At 41.4% G+C, this 20,308-nt stretch overlaps 1 protein-coding gene across 1 annotated transcript; it reads right to left on the bottom strand.

Annotated features, from left to right (window-relative positions):
• Positions 1-2,651: 2,651 nt before the first annotated feature.
• LOC146763889 (zinc finger protein 541-like) lies at positions 2,652-9,274 on the bottom strand. Its single transcript, XM_085566382.1, has 8 exons — positions 6,965-9,274; positions 6,625-6,803; positions 6,122-6,225; positions 5,492-5,567; positions 5,076-5,164; positions 4,471-4,554; positions 3,470-3,633; positions 2,652-3,014 (listed from the first exon to the last, which is right to left on the bottom strand). Exons 1-8 carry the CDS (start codon positions 7,096-7,098, stop codon positions 2,918-2,920), a joined length of 927 nt encoding a protein of 308 aa, XP_085422508.1. The 5' UTR covers positions 7,099-9,274; the 3' UTR covers positions 2,652-2,917.
• Positions 9,275-20,308: the final 11,034 nt, after the last annotated feature.

A 20,308-nucleotide genomic window follows, 5' to 3' on the forward strand; every position in this document is an offset into this window, starting at 1 on the left:
GCAGGCCCAGGAGCCGGGCTCAATGACCTTTTTGAGTCCCTTCCAACCCAGAAAACTCTGTGATACTGGGATTGTGTTCTTGAGAAGGACCACGGCAGATGGCATTCCATGGCTGCCTCTGACCGCGAGGCAAAACCAGACCTACAGGCATTGGAAAAGATGGACAAGTCTATACCAATATCTCCAGAGAAAGGAGATCCAATGAATGCAGGGGGGAAAACATATTAAATGATACTGTTTCTGTATATGATGATACTATGTAAGTATATAAGACTCCCTGAAACCAGATCATTTCTGTAGGTGAAAGCCAGGATTGGAGGGCAAGCCCGGCAAACCGCTTCCATGCCCTGAATGAGAGGGATCCCAGAGGAGAGTTCCCAGCAGTCTGGCTTTTAAAACTTTGAAGGAGACGTGAGCAGAGTAACAGGATTTCTTGACACTGAGCCCCAGACTTCCTCAGGAATATTCTGGGCTGACCACAACATAGGTTTAAGACTTAAATGGGCACCAAGAACTTTTCCTCAGGTCATCAGTGGATGAGAATCTGCAAGTGCACGGTGACAGCTCTCTACATTCTCTATGGAAAGGTCTGTATTTCACTGGGGGCAACATTATTCCTACAGAAGTTGGACACCACTTTTGTGTGTAACCTTGTCTGGGGAAAGTGAGCACAGACCATGTCTGTCGTGGTTGGTGGGACAGCCAACTGGATCCTCCTGCCATTCTGTTAGTGGTCTGAGGGCAAACGGGGATTTTCTTACCTTGGACATTGCCAAAGTGCCGTGGGGATGCCTGGCAGCAGACAAGGAGATGAGGATGTCTATGCAGAGGCCGGATCTGGTGCTGAGGCCAGAAGGCGGCTGGTCAGGGACAGCCCCGCAGCAGATCCTGCAGCTGCTGCTCCACCACTGCTCCACCAGCGTTCCACCAACGGCCACAGGAGCAGGAGACGACGACAGTTGCTACGGGCACAGCCCAACATTCCATGCAGAACCCCAGGGGACCCATGGGACAGAAAGGGGGATGGGCCACCTTTGCCTCTGTTACTTCTTCTGGTGCAAGTTTGCTCTGAGGACCTTCCCACTGGGCCATTTCTCATCAGTCCTCTGGCTGGGGAAGAGCAGTGCAGGGACAGCTCTGGGTCTTCTCCCTGCTTCTCTGTCAGGTGCCTCCAGCTGAACATGCGCAGGAGCCTGGCTCTGTCCAAGGGCCCGTACCACGCTGCCTGCACTGGAGAACCACAAGGAGTCCTGCTGCCTCTGAACCAGAAGGCTGTCCTCTGGCTCTGGGAGGAGAAAGAGCCTGCAAGTTCAGCGAAGGGAAGAACTTCTCTGAACCAACTCAGTGGAGAACCAGCTCCAAAGCTTTCTCTCCAAGTGGAGGCATTCATCCTGCCTGCTTTCCCAATTACCTGCTGCCCAAGAATGTCACTTGACATTTTCCCTCCTTTGGGGTACCGAGATGGTCTCCTAGCTCAACACTCCTTCCTTGAAACTTGGAGAAACAGGATATTTTTCTGGGGAACTCATGGGGACTCACACCCACAGGGACAAGCCACCAGAATTTCTGTAGCAAACATGAATGAAGAATTTCTATGTCTATCTTCCAGCTCCCTTGAAGAAGCTAGATGTTCATCTCTAAACTCTGGGATTCCTCTAAAACACTAACACAAACAGAACTACTTTTCCACACTAACAGCCTTCATGTTTGTCTGAATGCTTAGGTCCCAGATACGACAAAACCCAGCCAGTTCTAGTGCTTTCCTGCCTAACGTTAAGCAAGAGCCAATCTTGCTTCCTTCCCCGCCTGCGTGTTACACACACAGCAGCAAACTGAGGGGGCAGCTGTAACAAGGCCCACGGCAATGCAGAGACTTTGTAGGCTCCAAATCCCACCAGCTCCCACGGGCTCCATCAGACAAGGGCAAGCTTCGGTCAGCTTCCCAGAACCAGCCGGGCAATTCCCCCCTCCCCAGCCCCTGTCCATCCTCCCCAGCCCCTGCTACCAGAACCTTGCCAGGCAGTGCCATTTGCTGGGCTAGATAAAGGAGTGAGCTTGATTCTTCTTTGGTGCAAATACCAGAGCTGTTAGAAGTGAGAGCATCATGTTCACACCTGCTCTGCTTTAGCTAAGGAGATTGGTGAAGCCCAGAGCAGGAGACTGGTCCTTTAGAGAGAAACTGACACTGAATGCCTGATGACTTAGTTGTGCAGGTAGATATTAATTTTATAGAATCAGAGAGGTTAGAAAAGTCCTTGAAGGTGGCCAAGTGCATCTGTCCCCCAAAAGGAAACAAAGTTCTTTTTGTTGCTGGGCTACAAAAAGGACTAAACCCGCCGCTTATATCCCTCCAAGTTGAGTGAGACAGGACCACTCCTTTAGATGCAATCCATTGAATTAGGCAAAGCCTCCCTTTGCATTCGCAGCCGAGATCTTTAGGAATCAAAGGATGAAACGCCACCGTTCTTTCCTTGGCAGTAATGGAGACAGAGCTTCGTAAGTCCGCCAGCTGAGCAAGGGGCTGGGCCTGTGGGGGACTCACGTGCCCAGATTCTTCTCTCAGGGTAAATGCCGTGTGTGCAACACCGAGCAAATGTGACAAACATTGCTTGAGTGATTTCATGCAGACAAAAAGACATCATGGAGCAAACTTTGGTTTAATGATAAAGACAGATTGTGTCTCAACAAAGACACAAGGACAAAAGATAGCAAACACCAAACCTCTTGCACTAACTCCTAAATCCAATTATACTAATGCATCTTTAATAATACTAATGAATGTTAACAAATAAATGGAGAGATTCTTATCAAGTAAACTAAGTAGGAGAATAAACAACCCTAAAAACTTAATAAACAATCTTATTGCTATCTAGTCCTCTTGACAGCTAACACTTGCTAGCCCTGGACAGCTGCAGGCTTAATTTGCTCGCTTCTTCTTGGGGAGAGGCTCTGCTTCCTTCCGTGGGCAATGCCTTCTCCTGTGGTTGTTCCTTTCCTTTATGGTTTCAAACACCCTGGAAGAGAGGAGAAAAACCATCCATTGTTTATTTAAGACACCCCATTAAACCACGCACCGAGGTCTCTGTTTTTGTATGATTTTCTGTCTTTTCTGGCTGTGACATATTTGCAATTGGATCAGCGCCATGAGTCTGAACTTTCTTGTTTAGAGTTCCTTCAAATTTCTCCCTCCTTTGCCTTCACCCTATTTGTCATTGGATCAGCCGCATCAATCCAAGCTTTGATGCATCTACTCCCACTTGTATGAATTGTGTCTTGATGGGGCATGGCAAGGATTTGCTCTGAATGTTGGGTTTTACCTAAGCTGTTTGGGTTTAAATTGGGTTTGACCACGGCTGTGAGGGCTGATCCTCCAAGTGCCCTCATCTTCGCCAGTGGTGCCTTTGAAAAGGGTCAGCCTGTTTCAGTCCAAAGGCACAGCTTGGAGCAGGAAGAGGAGGAACTTGCGCACCCTTTGCACTTTCCGCAGGGAAAGGGGCCTCTTGCCGCGTGGGGTGGCTGGTGCGGCTGGCAGCAGGGACACTCGGCGCTGCCAGCCCTCTTGCAGCTTCTCTTCCCTGGCTCCTTGTTCTCCTTTCCCGGAAGGCTTTTACTCCTCTTTGCTTTGCCCACATTCTGCAAATCAAAGAGACCGTATGAAGGATTTCTGCCTCTCACACAGGTGGCAATCAGAGCATCCAGCACAAAAATCTATTGTCCTAAGCGAATTCCTCCAAAGCCTAAAGAGCTGAGAAAATGGCTGGATTTGGCAGCGGACTTCCAAGGCAGTGCTTGCAGGAAAATACTCCTCTTTTCTACAGCCCAAAGGGGTGGCATAAATACATGGGTATCTATAGTTCTATTGACATTTCTTATTTATACCTCTCTTCCTAACATCTATTTATCTCTCTTTTTCCTCCACAAATGTCTAGGGAATGGGTCAAAATAAATTCAGTCAAATGAGTGAAGGCACATGGTTACCCACTTGTTACTACCCAAAAGAATCTTTTTCTCTCTCTCTCGCTGAACCAAATTGCTGCTTGCCGGTAAGGAAAGTTTTAATGGAGCCACAGCATCAGCAGCTCCTTCTTGGGGAGTATGCTGGGGTGCTACAAAAGATCCCTAAAAACCTGCAGCACCTCCATGAATGCAGCCCAAATGACTGATGTTAGCACGCAGTGGGGAATTCAGGATCTGATTGGAATCAGCGAGGGTGCCAGCCCTTGAGAAAGCAATCTATAGAGAGGCAAAGCCCATTTTGGTGATGGTGCTGCTTTGTTGGGTCAAAGTTATGCTCCAGGATTTCAGGGCAGCAGCACAACGAAACCCGGGGCAGCATCTGCTGCACCTTTCCCAGTGCATGGGACAATGTGATCCTGGCAAAGGGGCGTCTCACATGGCTCGCCTGCAGGTTTTTCTCCTTCCCCCAGTCTCTTGACCTTCCTGGCATGTCTGCATCTCTTTCCCGCTCACCTGAGCAAGAGCGCTGGCAACTCTGTGCTCTTTTTTCCAGGAGTAGTAGTACTCCACACACTGTGCCACGGTCTTACTCTGAATCTGTTGTGAAGAGAAAAAGAAGGAATCTAAAATCCTGTAGGGTGCATTGGAGAAGAAGTAGGATATGGAATAAACTAGGAAGTAAAATCATGGAGTAAATTGACTAGGGTGTAAAATGAGACCAATGTGGAGTAAGAGAGGCATTGAGCGATGTATTAAACCCTGCATTATGCTACATGGTAGCAGATGTAATGTGCAGATCAAAACCAAATCATCTAGCACGGTTCTTCTTTCCCCATTTCACTCCAGTTATCCCAGCATAGTGTGTTGTTAAAGCACCAGCACACCTATGAGACAAGTCTGTGAGAATAAACCTTCGTCTTCCAAAACAGCTTGGAGAAAAGGGCAGGAGAGGCAGGATCATCATTTTCACGTAGGCATTCCTTTTCCCATTTCATTACTACTTTAACATTTTTGGTGCTTGAGAAGAGAGAGACTGAATTCCAGTACTTGGTACCAGAAAGAAGCAACATCTCCTTCTGATGATCTGCTAGAGTAGAAAGAATGTCCTATGGCTTTACCTGCTTCTGGATGAGACGAAAATCCTTGCCATAGGTGTGGAAGGCCTTTTGGAAGGACTCCTTCTCCTCAGGTGTCCATCTATCCGAGCCTGGCAATAAAAAGCAGCAGGTAAATTGATCCCTCTCTCTCTCTGCTTGAAGCAGATCCCGTTGGCTGCCGGAACAAAAGCGGCGCCATGCATCATTCTCGTGTGTACGTGTCTGCTCCCTCAGAAGGTAATGAAGACAAGAGCAGGCATTGCCCAGGGAAAAAGTCATGGACAGCAAGCTGAAGGAGTAGATGCTGGTGCATTCCCCTGCCCCCAGAGAAGATGAGACCTTGTGCTGGTGTTACTTGTTTAAGCAGAAATGCTTGGCAGGGCAATTCAGGGGATGGCAGCATCTGTCAGGGAAGGAACAAGCTCTGTTTTGCTTACCTGCGTAGTGATAATCAGCCAGGGGATGGCCTTGAGGTGCTGGAGGCCCCCCCGAGAGCAACATCTCCAGAGCCTCCTGCAAGATCAAAGGGAAAATGGTTTTAGCTGCTCCACAACAGAAAAAGAGCCAGAAAAATAGAAATGCTGCCTTTCAGCTACTTTGCCTCTTCAGAGATTCCGGCATCTCATATGGCTCCAACATTGAGGCTTGCTCCTAGTCCCTCATTTTTGCTGCCCCATGCCTTTGATCCTGGTCCCCAGGAGTGGCATTTTGCTGACCAACCCAATGATTGTGTTCCTCCATTGCCCAGAACTGCCTCAGCTCATGGAGGCTTCTTGGAATTTCCCCTCTATGCACCTCAAAATGCCTTGGAGAACACAGATCTGCAGGAGATTTACAAGGGAGCAGGCTGCAGGACCTTCTGCCGGTGCCTCCAGGAGAGACATTCTCCCTGCTCGAGCCATTTGGAATCACCCCGATGCAGCTGGAGGAGACACGGCAGGCAGTAAAAGTGCTCTGCTTCTTGTCAGCTCCCTTCTTCAAAGAGCAGCCAGGAAAGGCTGTCCCAGTGCCTGGGCCTTATTAATTCCCTGTCCACTCTTCTCTGCAGCCAAACACCCGCTCCTTACCGGAACGCTGCCACGTGCCTGGTGCAGGCAGTGCAGGGCGAGCTCCAGCTTAGCTGCTGCCCTGGGAATGCCACGGGAGCTGGCCATGTCCAACAGTTCTCTGACTGCAAGCACAACAAAAACCCACCGCAAGTCAGGCTTGAGCTGAGGAAGGGGAACGGTTGCCATACAAGGCAGCAGGAAAGCACAAGAGCTTAAAACTTCAGGCTGGAGAGCATGAAAAGGAGAGCAAAGAAAGGGGCCGCTGAACCAAGGGCCCACGACCTGCTGGCTCTCCCTTCAAAGCAGCTTCTGTAATAAGAAGTGGGGGCCAGTCTCCCCTCTTCCAGTGGCAAATGCCTCTGAGCAATTTGGGGAGCAGGACGGCTGTTCTTTTTCCTGCTCTGCTGCCAAAGCATCCTCCTTGCCTCTAGCCCTCCCACGTGGGAAGATGGGCGAGACAAGGAGAGAAGCAGAGCCTGCAAAAAACAGATGTTTCACCCAGAAAGGAGCATTTTACACACCCAAGTATCTCAGGGGTGGAAACAGAGCTTGACAGCTACCTCTGTCTGCTTTTTCCATGTCAGAGTCATCTTCCCCCCAGGGCTTCCAGACCAGGGTGGCAGGCTCTTCATCTTCACTTGGCGGTCTGGTCTGCAGCTCAGGGAGCTCAGCCTGAAAGTCACTGCCGACATTGATGTGCCTGAAGGAAGGAGGAGGTGGTCATAAGAAAGGCAAATGGTCAAGAGACACCTGCCGTGGAGCCACAGGTTTCAACCAATCCCAGCCTGACTCCGAAATAGCACTTCTCCTCCTCGCCATTCCTCAAGTTTGCTGTCCTTTAACCCCTGTGCCAAAACTCACGGCTGAATGTTGGCTCTTGCTTTCCTTTCCATTGTGCCTCTCCTTTCCACCTGAAAGAGAGCAAAACAATGCCCCAGATAAAAACCATTCTGCAGCCAAGATGTGTCGCTAGCCTTCCTTCTCCTCCTCATCATTGCAAACCACAAGCTCCTCTATCCCAGCTCCCCTCAGTTTGGTGTAATTGCTGCCTTTTGCTCTTGGAATTTCCGAGGCAGGACCCTCCAGCAGTCTGCAGCTTCCCCAAGAGGAGAAGCAGAAGGCCATGCCCTGCTCCCTTCAGTCTTGGGACCAGTGAGAGGACGCAGGAGAATGGCATGGAAGATGTGCCAGTGGAAATCAGGAAAAGGTTCTTCAGCCAGAGGATGGTTTGGCACTGGAACAGAAGGCTCTCCTCCGGCTCTGCAGGAGGAAGAGGCTGCATGTTCAGAGAAGTTAAGAACTTCTGTGAGCCAACTCAGTGGAGACACAACTCCAAAGCTTTCTCTGGAAGTGGAGGCCTTCATCCTGCCCCAACCCTTCCTCAACTTGCTGGTGTCCAAGGATGTCACTTGATGTCTTTGTTGATTCCAGAAAAAAATAAATCTTTGGACTTGATTCAGATCTTCTCTTCTCTGTTGGTTCAGAGAAGAGAACTCTTCTCTTCTGAACTCTGCTGAACCAACAGAGAAGTTCTGAACCAAATCCAAATCTTTGTCTCAAAGTGAAGGCATTAATCCTGCCTGCTTTCTCAATTTGTCAAACTTCCCCACATGAAGTACAGCCAGAGCATCATCAGGCCTTTTCCTTGCCCTAGGGAAGCCATGTTTTGTGTTCCTGAGAGCAAGAGCCACCACAGAAAACTCTCTATAGGCTTTTATTGTTCAGAAAACTCTTAAAGAATAAAAATTATACATTTTGACAGTGTCCTGTAATTTGCTGAATTGCTGAGTACAATCAAAATATTTTCCTCAGTGTCGTAGCTCTTGTTGAATTTCCTATGTCACTTTTCCTTACAAAATGTATGAGTTATATACTGTTGTTATTATTCCAATAAATACTTGTAAGGTGTGTTTTGTTACTTCAGTTTGTTACGGATATGGATCTTGGCACCCTCACCAAGCCCATTAGTGCAGTAATTACAACCACATCACAGTTGTGTTATTTAAATATAATTTGGGGCATCTGAGTGTAATTCAGGGGATTTAATGCAGTCATAATATTAAGCTGGGGGGTAAGTGTGGAATCTTGCAGACTGCTGATATATTGAAATACCTGAGGAACTTAACAGCCACCCACCTTGTTGCTGGCATGCGAGGGTGCAGCAGGAAGACAGAGATCGCCAGGGGAGGCATGTTTCCATCCTTTGACAGGCACTCAGCGTCTGCAGGGGTGTTTTTTGTATCTCACTCTCTACATGACAGGTTCTGAGTGTTAATGCTTCTCATGTCATGCATCATAACAAAAAATAGGGGACAAGGAGGAGGTGACTGGGCATTGGCCATCCAAGGACTTTTAAGTCCTTTGCAAACAATTCTTAAGTTCTTAGGAATTGTTTCTTCATTACATAAAATAAAAATCATAATATAAGCAACTACACTAAATTTCTCTGAGCACAATGTAATTCAGAGTGATCAGAGCAGGAATCCTTAGCGATCCAATTGTTTGTCTTTGTTTTTAAAAACTGAGCTTGCTATTGTCTAGAACTATTTTTCACTCCTAATGCACAGCTAAAAGCTAGTAACAAAATCCATATGGAAGAAAAAGACATGGACATTTGTTATACTTACAACATTTTTAATTGGAGAACCATTTTGGATAGTTGTACAGGGACATAGAATAAGGTGGAGGGATTTACCCACTGAAATCAGCAATTAGATTTCCTTATATTTTTATGAATTTATGTTTGTAATATAATATACATAATAAATTTGGGAAGGATTATAGAATATAAGCTTTTCCTGCAATAAGCAAATTAATTAAAACACTCAAGTCACAGCATTTGTTTAAAACAGTAAAGGATGACAGATACCTTTAAAAGTATATAGATAATAGATGTTTTGGCACAAATGTTACAAAGGAGGACCTGTTTCAATGGTATATGGAATGGCAATCACTTCCTCTTTTGTAAATGTGAAAATGTTATTACCAGTGAAAATACCTGGTGAATTCTTCAGTTTTAAATGTATAGTAGAACTTCAGTTACCTTTTTTTTTTTAATCTATTAGTCCACAGAATCTTGAATAACTCTATAAAAATAATTAAACAATTCCTAAATGTTAATTTGTTAGTTAGTACACAAAATAGAACATTTGTTTGTCCTACACTTCTGTTGTAGGACAAACAAGGACAATGCTGTCACAAAATTCTTGTAGGAAACACTTCAGAAACACTGATGGAATGGATTTTACTGACCTACTGACCTCAATCTTGTAATGTGGCTGGGTCAAAATATTCAGTTTATTTGCTCACCAATTCTTGCAAGCATAAACAACCTCTAGAATTTAAAAGCACGAGTGGCAGTCTATGGCACATTGGGCAATATACAATTAACCAATATAAATGCAGTGTATAGAAACATATACACATTTACACACAGAGAGGAAAAAATGTTTTCACTCAGGTTCAAATTAAACATTGCTCAAGTGTTAAAACAAGAGTAAGTATTTATGGCACACAACATTGGGAATTACTTTATTTTTAACAGACATATTTAAAGGTAACTATCTATGATAGGAGTTTTTAAAAGTAGTCACTTATAAAAAGTTTATAAAAGCAGTCAATCATTAGAAAGCAAGCTGATAAAACTATTTACCTTATGACATGTCATACAGACATCTGCCATCTTCAAAGGCAATGGGAATTGTTTTGCTATGTATTATTTCAATGCTATGTTTTAAAAGGCAAAATTCAAAGTCTCTAAATTTATTGAGTATGGATTGCAAATACGAACCAACAGAAAAAAATCAGAATGAGCTAATGCAGACCACAACTGTGACATCAAAATTAATCAAGCAACACAAATTCAGTACTATCTGTTTTATGCAACATTTTAGTTTTTATAAAAATTCTCCAGTACTGTTGTCCCATATGTCAATGTGAAATGTAAGATTACATTTATACCCCACTTTACATGGGACATATTGGAGAAGGGAGAGCTCATGTAGTGCTGTAAAACTGAATTGGAAATTAATTTAGCAACAGCATTCTGGAAAGAGATGTGCAATGAAATATGGATTGGTCTGGGAAAAGTTGTTACAGTAAATGAGACATGAAATGATGAAAGCCTTGCTGAGGGTTTTTAGGTATTAGGTGGATAAGAAAAGAGGCCACTATGACTGTGTATTTCTAAACTTTTTACTTAACTTTGTTTCATTGCAAATGCTTGACAGAATCATTACCAAGCTTATTGTTTGGATAGGAACATCTAAGTGAAGCTGCATTGCTTTTTAACATGTCCCAGATAGTTACTAAGAGGATGGAGAACTTTTGCTGTATTTTTCACATCAATTTTAATACTGAATTTAAATACCAAATATATTATTTTGCTGTCTGCATTTTCTCAGCTTTTCTGTGATGTTCTAATAAATGTCCTTTCACAAAAATATGAAGGATGTTATTTGGTTGCTAAATATTACTCAAATGTTAAGTGCATGTGCATGAAACAGAAAGTATACAGCATCCTTAAACTGATATTACAAATATTACAAATCAAAGAAGAAATGTTTTACAATGAAATTACCCTTTGGAATAGAAATTTCAATAGCATTCTTGATTCAAAATTCTGCACTTTGTGTTCTGTATCACTTTTGGGTTCTTTATTATTCATGTTTTCACTGATTTTAAATATGGATTTTCTTCCATATGCAGTTATGGAAGTTAAACAGCATGAAAACATAAGTGATTTTTTAGTTACAATCATAGTTTGTATCAAAAAATATTAACTCTTTTGAGTCCAAGAATAAACTTCTCTATACTTTTTCTAAGAAATGTTTAACAGGCTGGTACCAGGTTTCAAAGTAAGTTTCTTTCCAATAATCGTAATATATAACTTCTGGTGATTTTTTTTTTTTAATTAAGCTTAATAGAAGTGACACCTTATGTATGAAACCAGACACACCTACCAAAAGCTAACATTAAAAAAAATGGAAAATACTTTAGGCCTTCAAGGAAAATCTGTTTTGAGAAGAAAAAGAATAGTCTATTATACTATCTTTTCCTGGCCACTTATGACTATTTAGACAATACTGGTACTCTTAAGATGTTAATAATCTAAGATATTAATAATACACTAGTAAATAAAATATCAAATCTTAATTTATGCTAAAAATGCCATGACACTTATCAAAGAAAGCTATTTAGCAATTTGTAATATCTGGTTATGAGCTGTACTCCAGCACTTTCAGTGGTTTGAGAAGTTTACAGATATTTCAGTGTTCTATTACAGATTCGTAAGTCCTTAATACATAATTTACTATAAGAGAGGTGGACTTTTCTAAGGGGAAAACTTGTTTTGGATTGATTCACAGTATTTTGGTAGTACACACATACTTCTAAAAGTTTTTTATTCTATGAGAACACAAGCTGGAGCAGAGCACTCTGCATGCACTACAGCTATGCCACACATAAATAATGGTACTTATGATATTTGAAATAATTTGGCAACTCAGCTTAATAGTGCTGTACTAAGTATATCCTCTATCCATAGCTCTTTATCCACATAAATGCTGATAGTATAATCTATCCTTATGGAAAGACAGAAAAAAGAATATCTTTGGCAAAACATTGACTTTGTCAGTGGCCAGTCTTTTTCATCATGAACCTGCATGTTTTTGCTTCAACACTTCAGATCTCTGTTTACTAAAATGGTGATTTACCATTTAGAGCTTCTAGATTATTCTGAGTTTTGAATTTTCAAGTATGGGCTAAATCTTGCTGCACATTTTTACTCCAATTTTTCACAGGGAATAGTGATTCCACTTTAGCATGCTTACCAACAGTTCAGCATTGATGCCATGGCCTTTAATGTCAATCACTTTTGTGAAGTTCTAGATTTCTTCACCTATTCATTCAGATCATGTTAAAGTTTATCAGCATACAGAAACGTTTTTGGTGTCATTTTTAATTATCATAAACATAAAAGGCTGCATAGCCAATAAAGACAATGGGTTGGAATGGAGATTAATGGACATCCTTAGCTAATTCTGCAATTTAATGTAAACAGCATCTTTCAAAACTAGAGAAAAAGAATTTATTTATTTATTTTAAATGGGGGATAAAGGGATGTGAACCTAATAAGAAAATTCTTCCTCATGAACTGCAGGGTTTTTGGCATGCAGTGTCCTGAAGAACTTTAAATTTTTGAGCTAATAGTGAAGTTTTGCTTTCCCTCTATGCAGTGCCTCAGAGAGACAGGCTTTTTTCCAAAGGCAGAAAAAGTATGGAGAGTTTTTCCCCACTTTTAGTATGTTTCCAGTGATGTGTGTATCAAACTAACCTTTGGTAACCTAACATTTTAAAGATTTTAATAAAAACACTGTTGTAAATAACTGATAAGGTTCACAATAAAGCAACTAGTCTGGTTCCTGTGTTCTGTTTCTTTCCAGCAACTAAATTTAGTGATATATCTATGTACTTTGCTATCTCCCATAACCATTTTTAAAAACCAAACCTGTCCTAATAAAGAACCAGTACAAAATTGAATCAATGTTGAAATCTTTTCCTCTAGAGACCTGTGATGCTTTAAATAAACAGCACTTTCTGTCTTGAAAGTGTGCACTGAGTTACTGTTACTGAAAGAGCAATTCCTGCATTTTTAACATTAGACTCCTTGTCTAACTGACTTTAAATCTGAGCAAGCACAAGTTTAATAAACCATTTATATTTTTTCTTCTTCAGAGACAGTCTAATCTGCCTGCTGAAATTTGTCATTTTTTATACCCATAATTTGCCCTTTCTGAAAATAGACTCTGAAATTAGTGAGTGGGTAGGTTTTTTTGGTTCTACCAAAATGCTTTTTCTTTTTGGAAGGATCTGATTTACTAGCTGTTATGTATGTCAAAGGGCAAATTCAGATGGATAAATTATTTATTAAAAATAGTAATTTTTTATATGAGCTCTTGTGAAATAAATCTCTTGCATTTCAAACTATGCTGAGTTTACAGCTGTGTGCCTGAAGAGCTATCAGAAATTGGAATTCCAGAGCTATTTTCTGTGTCCATTCTCACTTCTTGCTCAGTGCCTGCACATCTTTAGAGTATGCAAGTAAGATACAACTGATTTTTCAAAAGTCAGCTGTTAAATGAATGTGTGTCAGGGGTTGGACGCTGGCCAAGTGCCAGTGCCTCCACAAAAATCACTCATTCTCCTCTACTATAATTAAGCAGAGGAGGGAGAAAGAAAACACTTTAATAGGATTCATGAGTTGAGGTAAGGCTTGGGAAGAAACACTTTAAGGGCAAAAAAGGCTCATAACTTAAAAGATGTAAAGAAAAATTTATTAACAGAATTAAAATCAATAATGAGAACTAAAATAAACCTTTAGAGTGCCTTTACCCACCCCCCACCTCCAACCCATCTTTCTTTCCCACTGGCAGAGCAATGAGACAAAACATGGGATTTTTAGTCAGTTTGTTACTTTAAAAAATCTTTCTTTAGTTTGCTTAGGGAGAGGAGTTTCCTTTGCTGTGCCATGGGGTCTGTCCCATGGGAGACAGTTCTCTATGAAAATTTCCAACATGGTTCTAATTTTCATGAGCAGCAGTCCTGCCTGAAAACTGGCTGAAATGTGAGTCTCTCCCACAGGCAAAAACAGTCTTCCCAAAACTGCTTTTTTTGGTTGGTCATTTAGTTTAATGGGGTTTTGTTTTTAAGGCTGAGCTATTCTAGTATAAAAGCAAGGGTCTTCTTTTTTCTATCTCTGGAAGCAAGAGTTCTTTCTCTCTCTGTTAAGCCTCTCACCAAATCACAGTTTTTCATCATCCACACGGTACAGCATGTGCAATTTTTCTGCAGGAGCTGTGTGTGAATTCTGCATCCTCCCCATGTGGAGGATGCTTCATGCATTCATATAATTCAATGCTTCATGAATTATAGGGAAACAGTTACATTATAATCCTCACCATGACATCCAGAAGAATCTCGGCTTCGATGCTCAGAGCACTGCTTCCTCCCTCTCCCTTCTTTGCACCGCCTGTAGTGTCACCATGTTGTTCTCATGTTTTCACCTTTTCCTTTTCTCTGACTCAAGAGAGAATCAGTGTTTGTTGGTTCACTTGTTCTCACATTCTATCAGGTGGAATAGTTTTTATAGAGTTTTGCAGTGCTGAAAGGTTGATTTTGATCAGGCTCCACATTGGGGAATTGCTTGTTGTGCTTCTCATTGTAGGGCACGTGGTCCTTGCCAACACCACGCAAGATGCATCGGCCACTGGGTCCAGTCACCATTCCTCCTCATGTGGGGTGCCAAAAAAAAGAAATTTTAACAAGTGGAAGGAGAAGATATGACAGTAAACTGTAAGTTATGTAACGAGATATACCACTTTGGGTAGAACTGTTTTGTAACACCATAGTATATTTTTCTTGTTTTTCTGTTCCGTTTCTGTCCTTTTGTTTGTGGTGTGGCAGGTTAGAAATGGCCAGGCAGGCGAAGTCTATTGCTGGCCATGCCAAGATGGTGGTGGCCACGTGTCCACTTCTGGCCCTGGCCACTCTCAGTCTCAGGCCTGCTCCTGGCACAGGCTGCATGGTTGCTCATGGCACTGGGATGGCCCCCAGCAGCATGGCCACTGGAAAAGGGACCAGTAGGCTCCTCTGGGAAGGCACCCCACCAGTCCCTTCACCCCTCTTCATGTGCAAGGGAGAAAGAGAGCTTCCCGTGGTTTTGCGTTTCTTAAGTACATTATCATAGAGATGTTACCAGCTTTTCTAATTGGTTTAGCACCATGTGTATTCTCAGGGCCAGCCAGCAATTGGTTTTGCCAGGCATGGAGGAAGCTTTTAGCAGCTCCTCACAGAAAATATCATTTCTGTGGTCAGCTCCTTCCCTCCTCACCAAATATCAATTTACATGAAATCAACACAATGTGCTTTACTAAACTTTACAGAAAGCTGCCATGAGAGCACCAACTACTGAAAAGGAGAACACAATGTCCATATTTTATATATATGCCACCAGCTGATTTTGTTCACAAAAAGAGGATTGTAGAGATTTGTGGAGATTTTTGAAAGCTGTAGTTCCTATGGCTTATCTTATATAATAGGCTTGCCATGTAATAGAGTAGATACCTTCTGCGCTAGATCATGTGCCTATTACATGTGATAGGACACTGTTTGTGGTTCTGTCATGGCCCTATAAAAAATTCCAAGGAATAAAATTTGAGCAAAGAAAAACAAGAAAAATATACTATGGTGTTAAAAAACATAGTTCTACCCAAAGTGGTATATCTCGTTACCTAACTTACAGTTTACTGTCATATCTTCTCCTTCCACTTGTTAAAATTTCTGGAAATCACTCCTTTCATTGAACCAAAATCTACCTAATTTTCCTTCAACAATGTATATTTTCTATTTCATGTTTAAATTGTTTATTTATATATCTTTCTGTCAGCTTCAGTTCATGTCTGCTATTACAGCATTCAGAATAACTACACTATACTTTATCTTTCCAGCACTGTGATAATCTTCAAGATGAATTTCACCAGTAGATCCTTAGATTTAATAATTTAATTTTCTATATCCATGACTTAGCCTCAAACTGAATATGACAATGTTAAATTTCCCTTTTTGTCTAAAACTGTTGTGGCATGCATGCATTTCTGCACTGTCATGTTGCCTTGGAATACAGGTCTGAGTCAGTTCTGATGTGAGGGTATATTTCCAACAGTGTTGCTCAGTTAGCAAGAGCTATTAATGGAGGTTTCTGGGTGGTGAGAAGCCTGGTACCCTACTGCTTTATGTGGAGCCATTCAATTGTTCATCATCTTTCCCTTTGGGACTCCTTGTGAACTGCACTCATTGGAAGAGCTGGCCTTCTGTGCATCATACCAGAGTTCTACATTACAGGCTAGAAAGAAATCTATCCTTAAATCACTGCCTACAGACAGGACACCATTCAGCACCACAAATACTACTTTTGCTTTTGATGGGCTAGTGACTGCAGCAGCAGAGGCACAGATTCCTGCCTGATGACAGCTGTACATGTCCTGACACAGCTGTATAGAGACTCTCTGTCACATGTGAGACCTGTTGTCCTCTAATGGTCACATTCAGGAAGAACATGCATGTGTAGAGATGGAATGACACCAGGCTAACTCAAGCCAAAAACTTGCAATTTTTGTGCTTTGTGTGAAGAAACCTGTGTAACCGTCAGGAGAATCCAATTGTGAAGAATGCACTCTGAGCTATTTTAAGCAAAGTCCTAGATTTGTTCTACAAAACTCTATATTGTCAAATTGATATCAAAATACCTTTTGTTTTTCATAATTTATCCTTTTTTCATTCATTAAGAACTCCTGATATTTGAAGACAACTGTCACCCTGATTCTTAAGATTTTCTAAAGCCTTTTGAGTTTACATTGTTAGAGAATTTTCTCACACAACTTTCTGTAAACAACCTATTGTTTACATTCCTTCATAGGGGTAAAGAAACTTGATGTACTAATAGTTTATCCAATGTCTTTGGAGAGGTGGCACATTCACTCTCCAATCCACTGTCACATTTAAAAAAGTATAAAGCTAGAGTCAAAAAATAAACCTTCCTTCTTTTCACCTTACAAATAGCAGTAGCTCATGTAGAACTTTCACATATCCTATAGCGACAGACAACAGCTTTGAATAATTTTTCATTGAAATTGAAATAGAAATTAAAGAAGAAAATACAAGTGATTAAAAGCAATGGCAAACACAAAACAACCTAAAAGCACACAACTATTTATGTTCAACTACAAAAGCATAGTTTTAAAATTGAAAGGATGAGAGACACACTGAAAAGTTATTTCCCAGGAGCATTTGGCTGTAAAGGGATCATAGTGCACATTGTGCCAGAGTGCTGCAGATGTGAGGAGAGGCTGGGGAGGTATAAGAAAAGGGCCACAGAACACAAGCATCTACAGTAAGATACAGAAAGAGAAAATACAGTGGTAGAGTCTCAGAGAGACTGAGATCTCACTGGCTGAAGCAGCTCTTTTATCACTTTCCTTACCTTCTGCTCTTCCTCACACTCTCAAGTTGGTAAAAGGAACATATGCAAGCAGGACAGACTGCCAGTACTGCTTGGCTTCGCTCCAAAGCTGCTTGGAATGCACTCCTCACTCCCAAACAGCATCTGTTTGCTTTGTCACATCTTCCCTCATGACTGTAGCTTACTATTCACTGTTCCCACACACTGGCTTTCGTGATAGATTAGCCGTCCTTGTAAAGATAGCATTTGTGGCAGTGTGTGGCTGCACCCACACCTGTCATGACTCTTTAGAAGGGAGGGGGAAATTGCTACTGTTCCAGAAAAATAACTAGGTGTTCTTCCAGCAGAAGAAACTTTTGTTACATGATTACATCCTGATGTTTTAGCTAGTGCCAGTGACTCTTACCTTACTGTCTGTGGGATGGGAAACAGGCAGACAAGCTCAGTCAGGAGGAAGAATTAACGCACCTTGTTAGTGACAGTTATGATGTACCTGCACATTCCTAAAATATAGGCAATCCCTGTCATGGGGGAAGGGTTCTACTCCTTACATGAAGACAAGCAACTGGTCCACAGGAAAAAAAATAGAAAGAAGGATGATTTGCTGATGATTTACTTTTTGTCCCAGAACAGAGGGACCACAATAGAACTAAAGGGAATAAGAAGAGCAGCAGCATCTAATGGCTCCGCTGACAGCTTTTACTTTTCATATACTTTTGTTCTGAAAATATGACATTGAGCAATGTCATTCTAAGTGATTCTTTATTGAAACCAAGACTAGCATAAGTTTGTTAATACACAGCATACCATTACAGCACCTGAACATCAGTGAAATCAGTTACTTTGAGAAGCAAATACAGGAAGGTAGTTCTCTGCTGTACACTAAAGTTTCGTTCTGATCCTCCTGAGGGGCATGAGAAATACTATCTGTATTCATATATTCTTACCTCACTGTGGGTCTGGGATGGTATACAGGGCAGCAACAGCCACAGCAAGAGTGGTGTAGAACACGAACATTCAGGGCATGAGATCACTGGCAGTACTAGGCTGGCTTTTGGCAAAATGACTGCAGTCTGGCTGTGCACCACTTACCTGTTCCCTTCTGCAAATCAGTTATTGCCCAGGAAATCCTTCTTCTCCTCCCAAAGAGGTGAGCTCTTTATAGAAGAATTCCAAGTATCTTGCTACAACTCTGGAACTAGTGAGAAAATCCAAATGTAGAGCTTCAGAAAGTAGTCAGGGTTCTGATAAGAAGGGCAAGGTGCTTACCAGCTTGTGAGCATTCACCGTTGACCTTGTTAGGTGACTCCAGGGGCTTGACTTGGTTATGCACTGCCTCCTGTAAGTTGGCTAAGCAGGTTCTACACAGAAAAGAGTCCTACTGTAACTTCTGACAGTAGAACAAGCAAAGCTGCTCCACTCGCAGAAAAAGACTAATGCTACAACTTCAGACTATTAAAACAAGCTTACATTAACTCAGCACTCTGTATGCTGGAAACAAAGAGATTTTGATTCAGTCATCAGTACAGTGAAACTGAAATCATTATCTTGTGGAATCAGCACTACCTTGATAATAAGAATGAGAGGTGAAATGAAAGTCTGCATGTATAGTTCTGCATACTAATATGATTTCTGACCTTCCTTCTATTATTTTCATGCATTTTTCTTTTAAATTGATGTAAAAGATTTTGGGAAATGCAGCTTGTGATCTTCAAGTATTACAATGAAATGCCTGTTTAACACACTTCTGTTCCCTCTCCTAAAGTTAAAATCTTACCAAAATTTTTCAAGTAAATGTCTTTGCTGTAAGGCCTAGAAAAATGATCTTGCTATTTTGAATTGTTCCAGGAGCTACTATTGAATAACTCTTCAGTTAAAATTTTACCTAATGGACTAGGTGTCTTCTGCCTAAACTTTTGCAAGACTTTACATTTGGTATCTGCACATGATCTAATCCGAAGTTGTAACTTCTACCTGTACTACCAGAGTTCTACTCCTCATTTCTATTATGTGAGTTTCTAGCAGTTGTCCAGTCTTCCATGCCAGTAATTCTCCCCAACTTCTTCAGTCTTAGCTATGTGCTCATGTGGCACATGGACATTCATCATCCCTGCTTTCTTCTAACCATCATGCTAGCATTTGATGCTGGAAAGATTGCTGCACTTTATGAGAGGACATACTCTTCATAAGAGTTAAGGTCAAAGAGTTTAAAAAGTCTTTGTTACAGCTTGGTTTTATGATTTGAGAGTCCATTCTCTGTAAAACTGATCTATTTAATTGGAGCAGACTACTGATCAAGACAGACCACTTGATGGTCTAGTCAGCACTTGAACATTTTAGACTGAAAAAAGCCTGATGGATTTTCTTGTCAGCTGATCTGAGCACTCCTCACCATCACTTGAGTTTAGCAAAAACCTTGCAAATTCCACAAGTCATAGAAAATTGAGAGTACCAGGATCTGAAAGAATAGTATGAAGTCAGTTCCTTACACAAGACTTCATAAACACAAGTATCCAAGTACAGCTCTCACAGAACCAGCTTGAACTCTTCTTTCTGAGGAGAAAAAGTAAATTCAGATTATGATTTGTTTGCTAAGAAAGCCTCTGGTTATTGAAAAACACTGAATTAAACCAGTTCCAGAAGGCTTGAGAATTTTCAGTTAAGAAAGACATTTTTATCTAAAGCAATTCACCCATTCTCTACTAAGAGTTATTTTTCAGTAAACTCACTACCCTTTCATAAATCAGAATGAAGGATTTATGAGCTCTTTCTTGTAACAGAATTACAAACAGTTAACTGCAAGTACATGATTCTAAAAAAAAAAAAAAAAAGAAATTTAAATGATACCATTTGGAAAGGACAATATCAAGAGGTTTTTTTTTGAGGGTGGGCATCCTTGGCTAGTCATGCCTTTTTTCTAACTCAAACTCTGCAACCTATTTATAGTTGTTTTGAAACCAAGAAAACATCATTCCCTATACCTTCTGTTCTCAACATTTTTTACTCATGGAAAATGAGGAAAATGACAATGTCCACCCTCAGCATCAAATGATGATCAGTTATTTGCCCATGTGGTTCATGTATAGTACAAACTACTCAATTAGCTGGATAGATAAATTAATTTTCATTTTTAATTAGCTTTCAGTCAGTTTGTATATCCCAAAGTTAACACCTATAGTACAATGGTA

The sequence above is a fragment of the Lonchura striata genome, chromosome Z (genome assembly GCF_050655825.1).
Source record: "Lonchura striata isolate lonStrDom1 chromosome Z, ASM5065582v1, whole genome shotgun sequence".
NCBI lineage: Eukaryota > Metazoa > Chordata > Aves > Passeriformes > Estrildidae > Lonchura > Lonchura striata.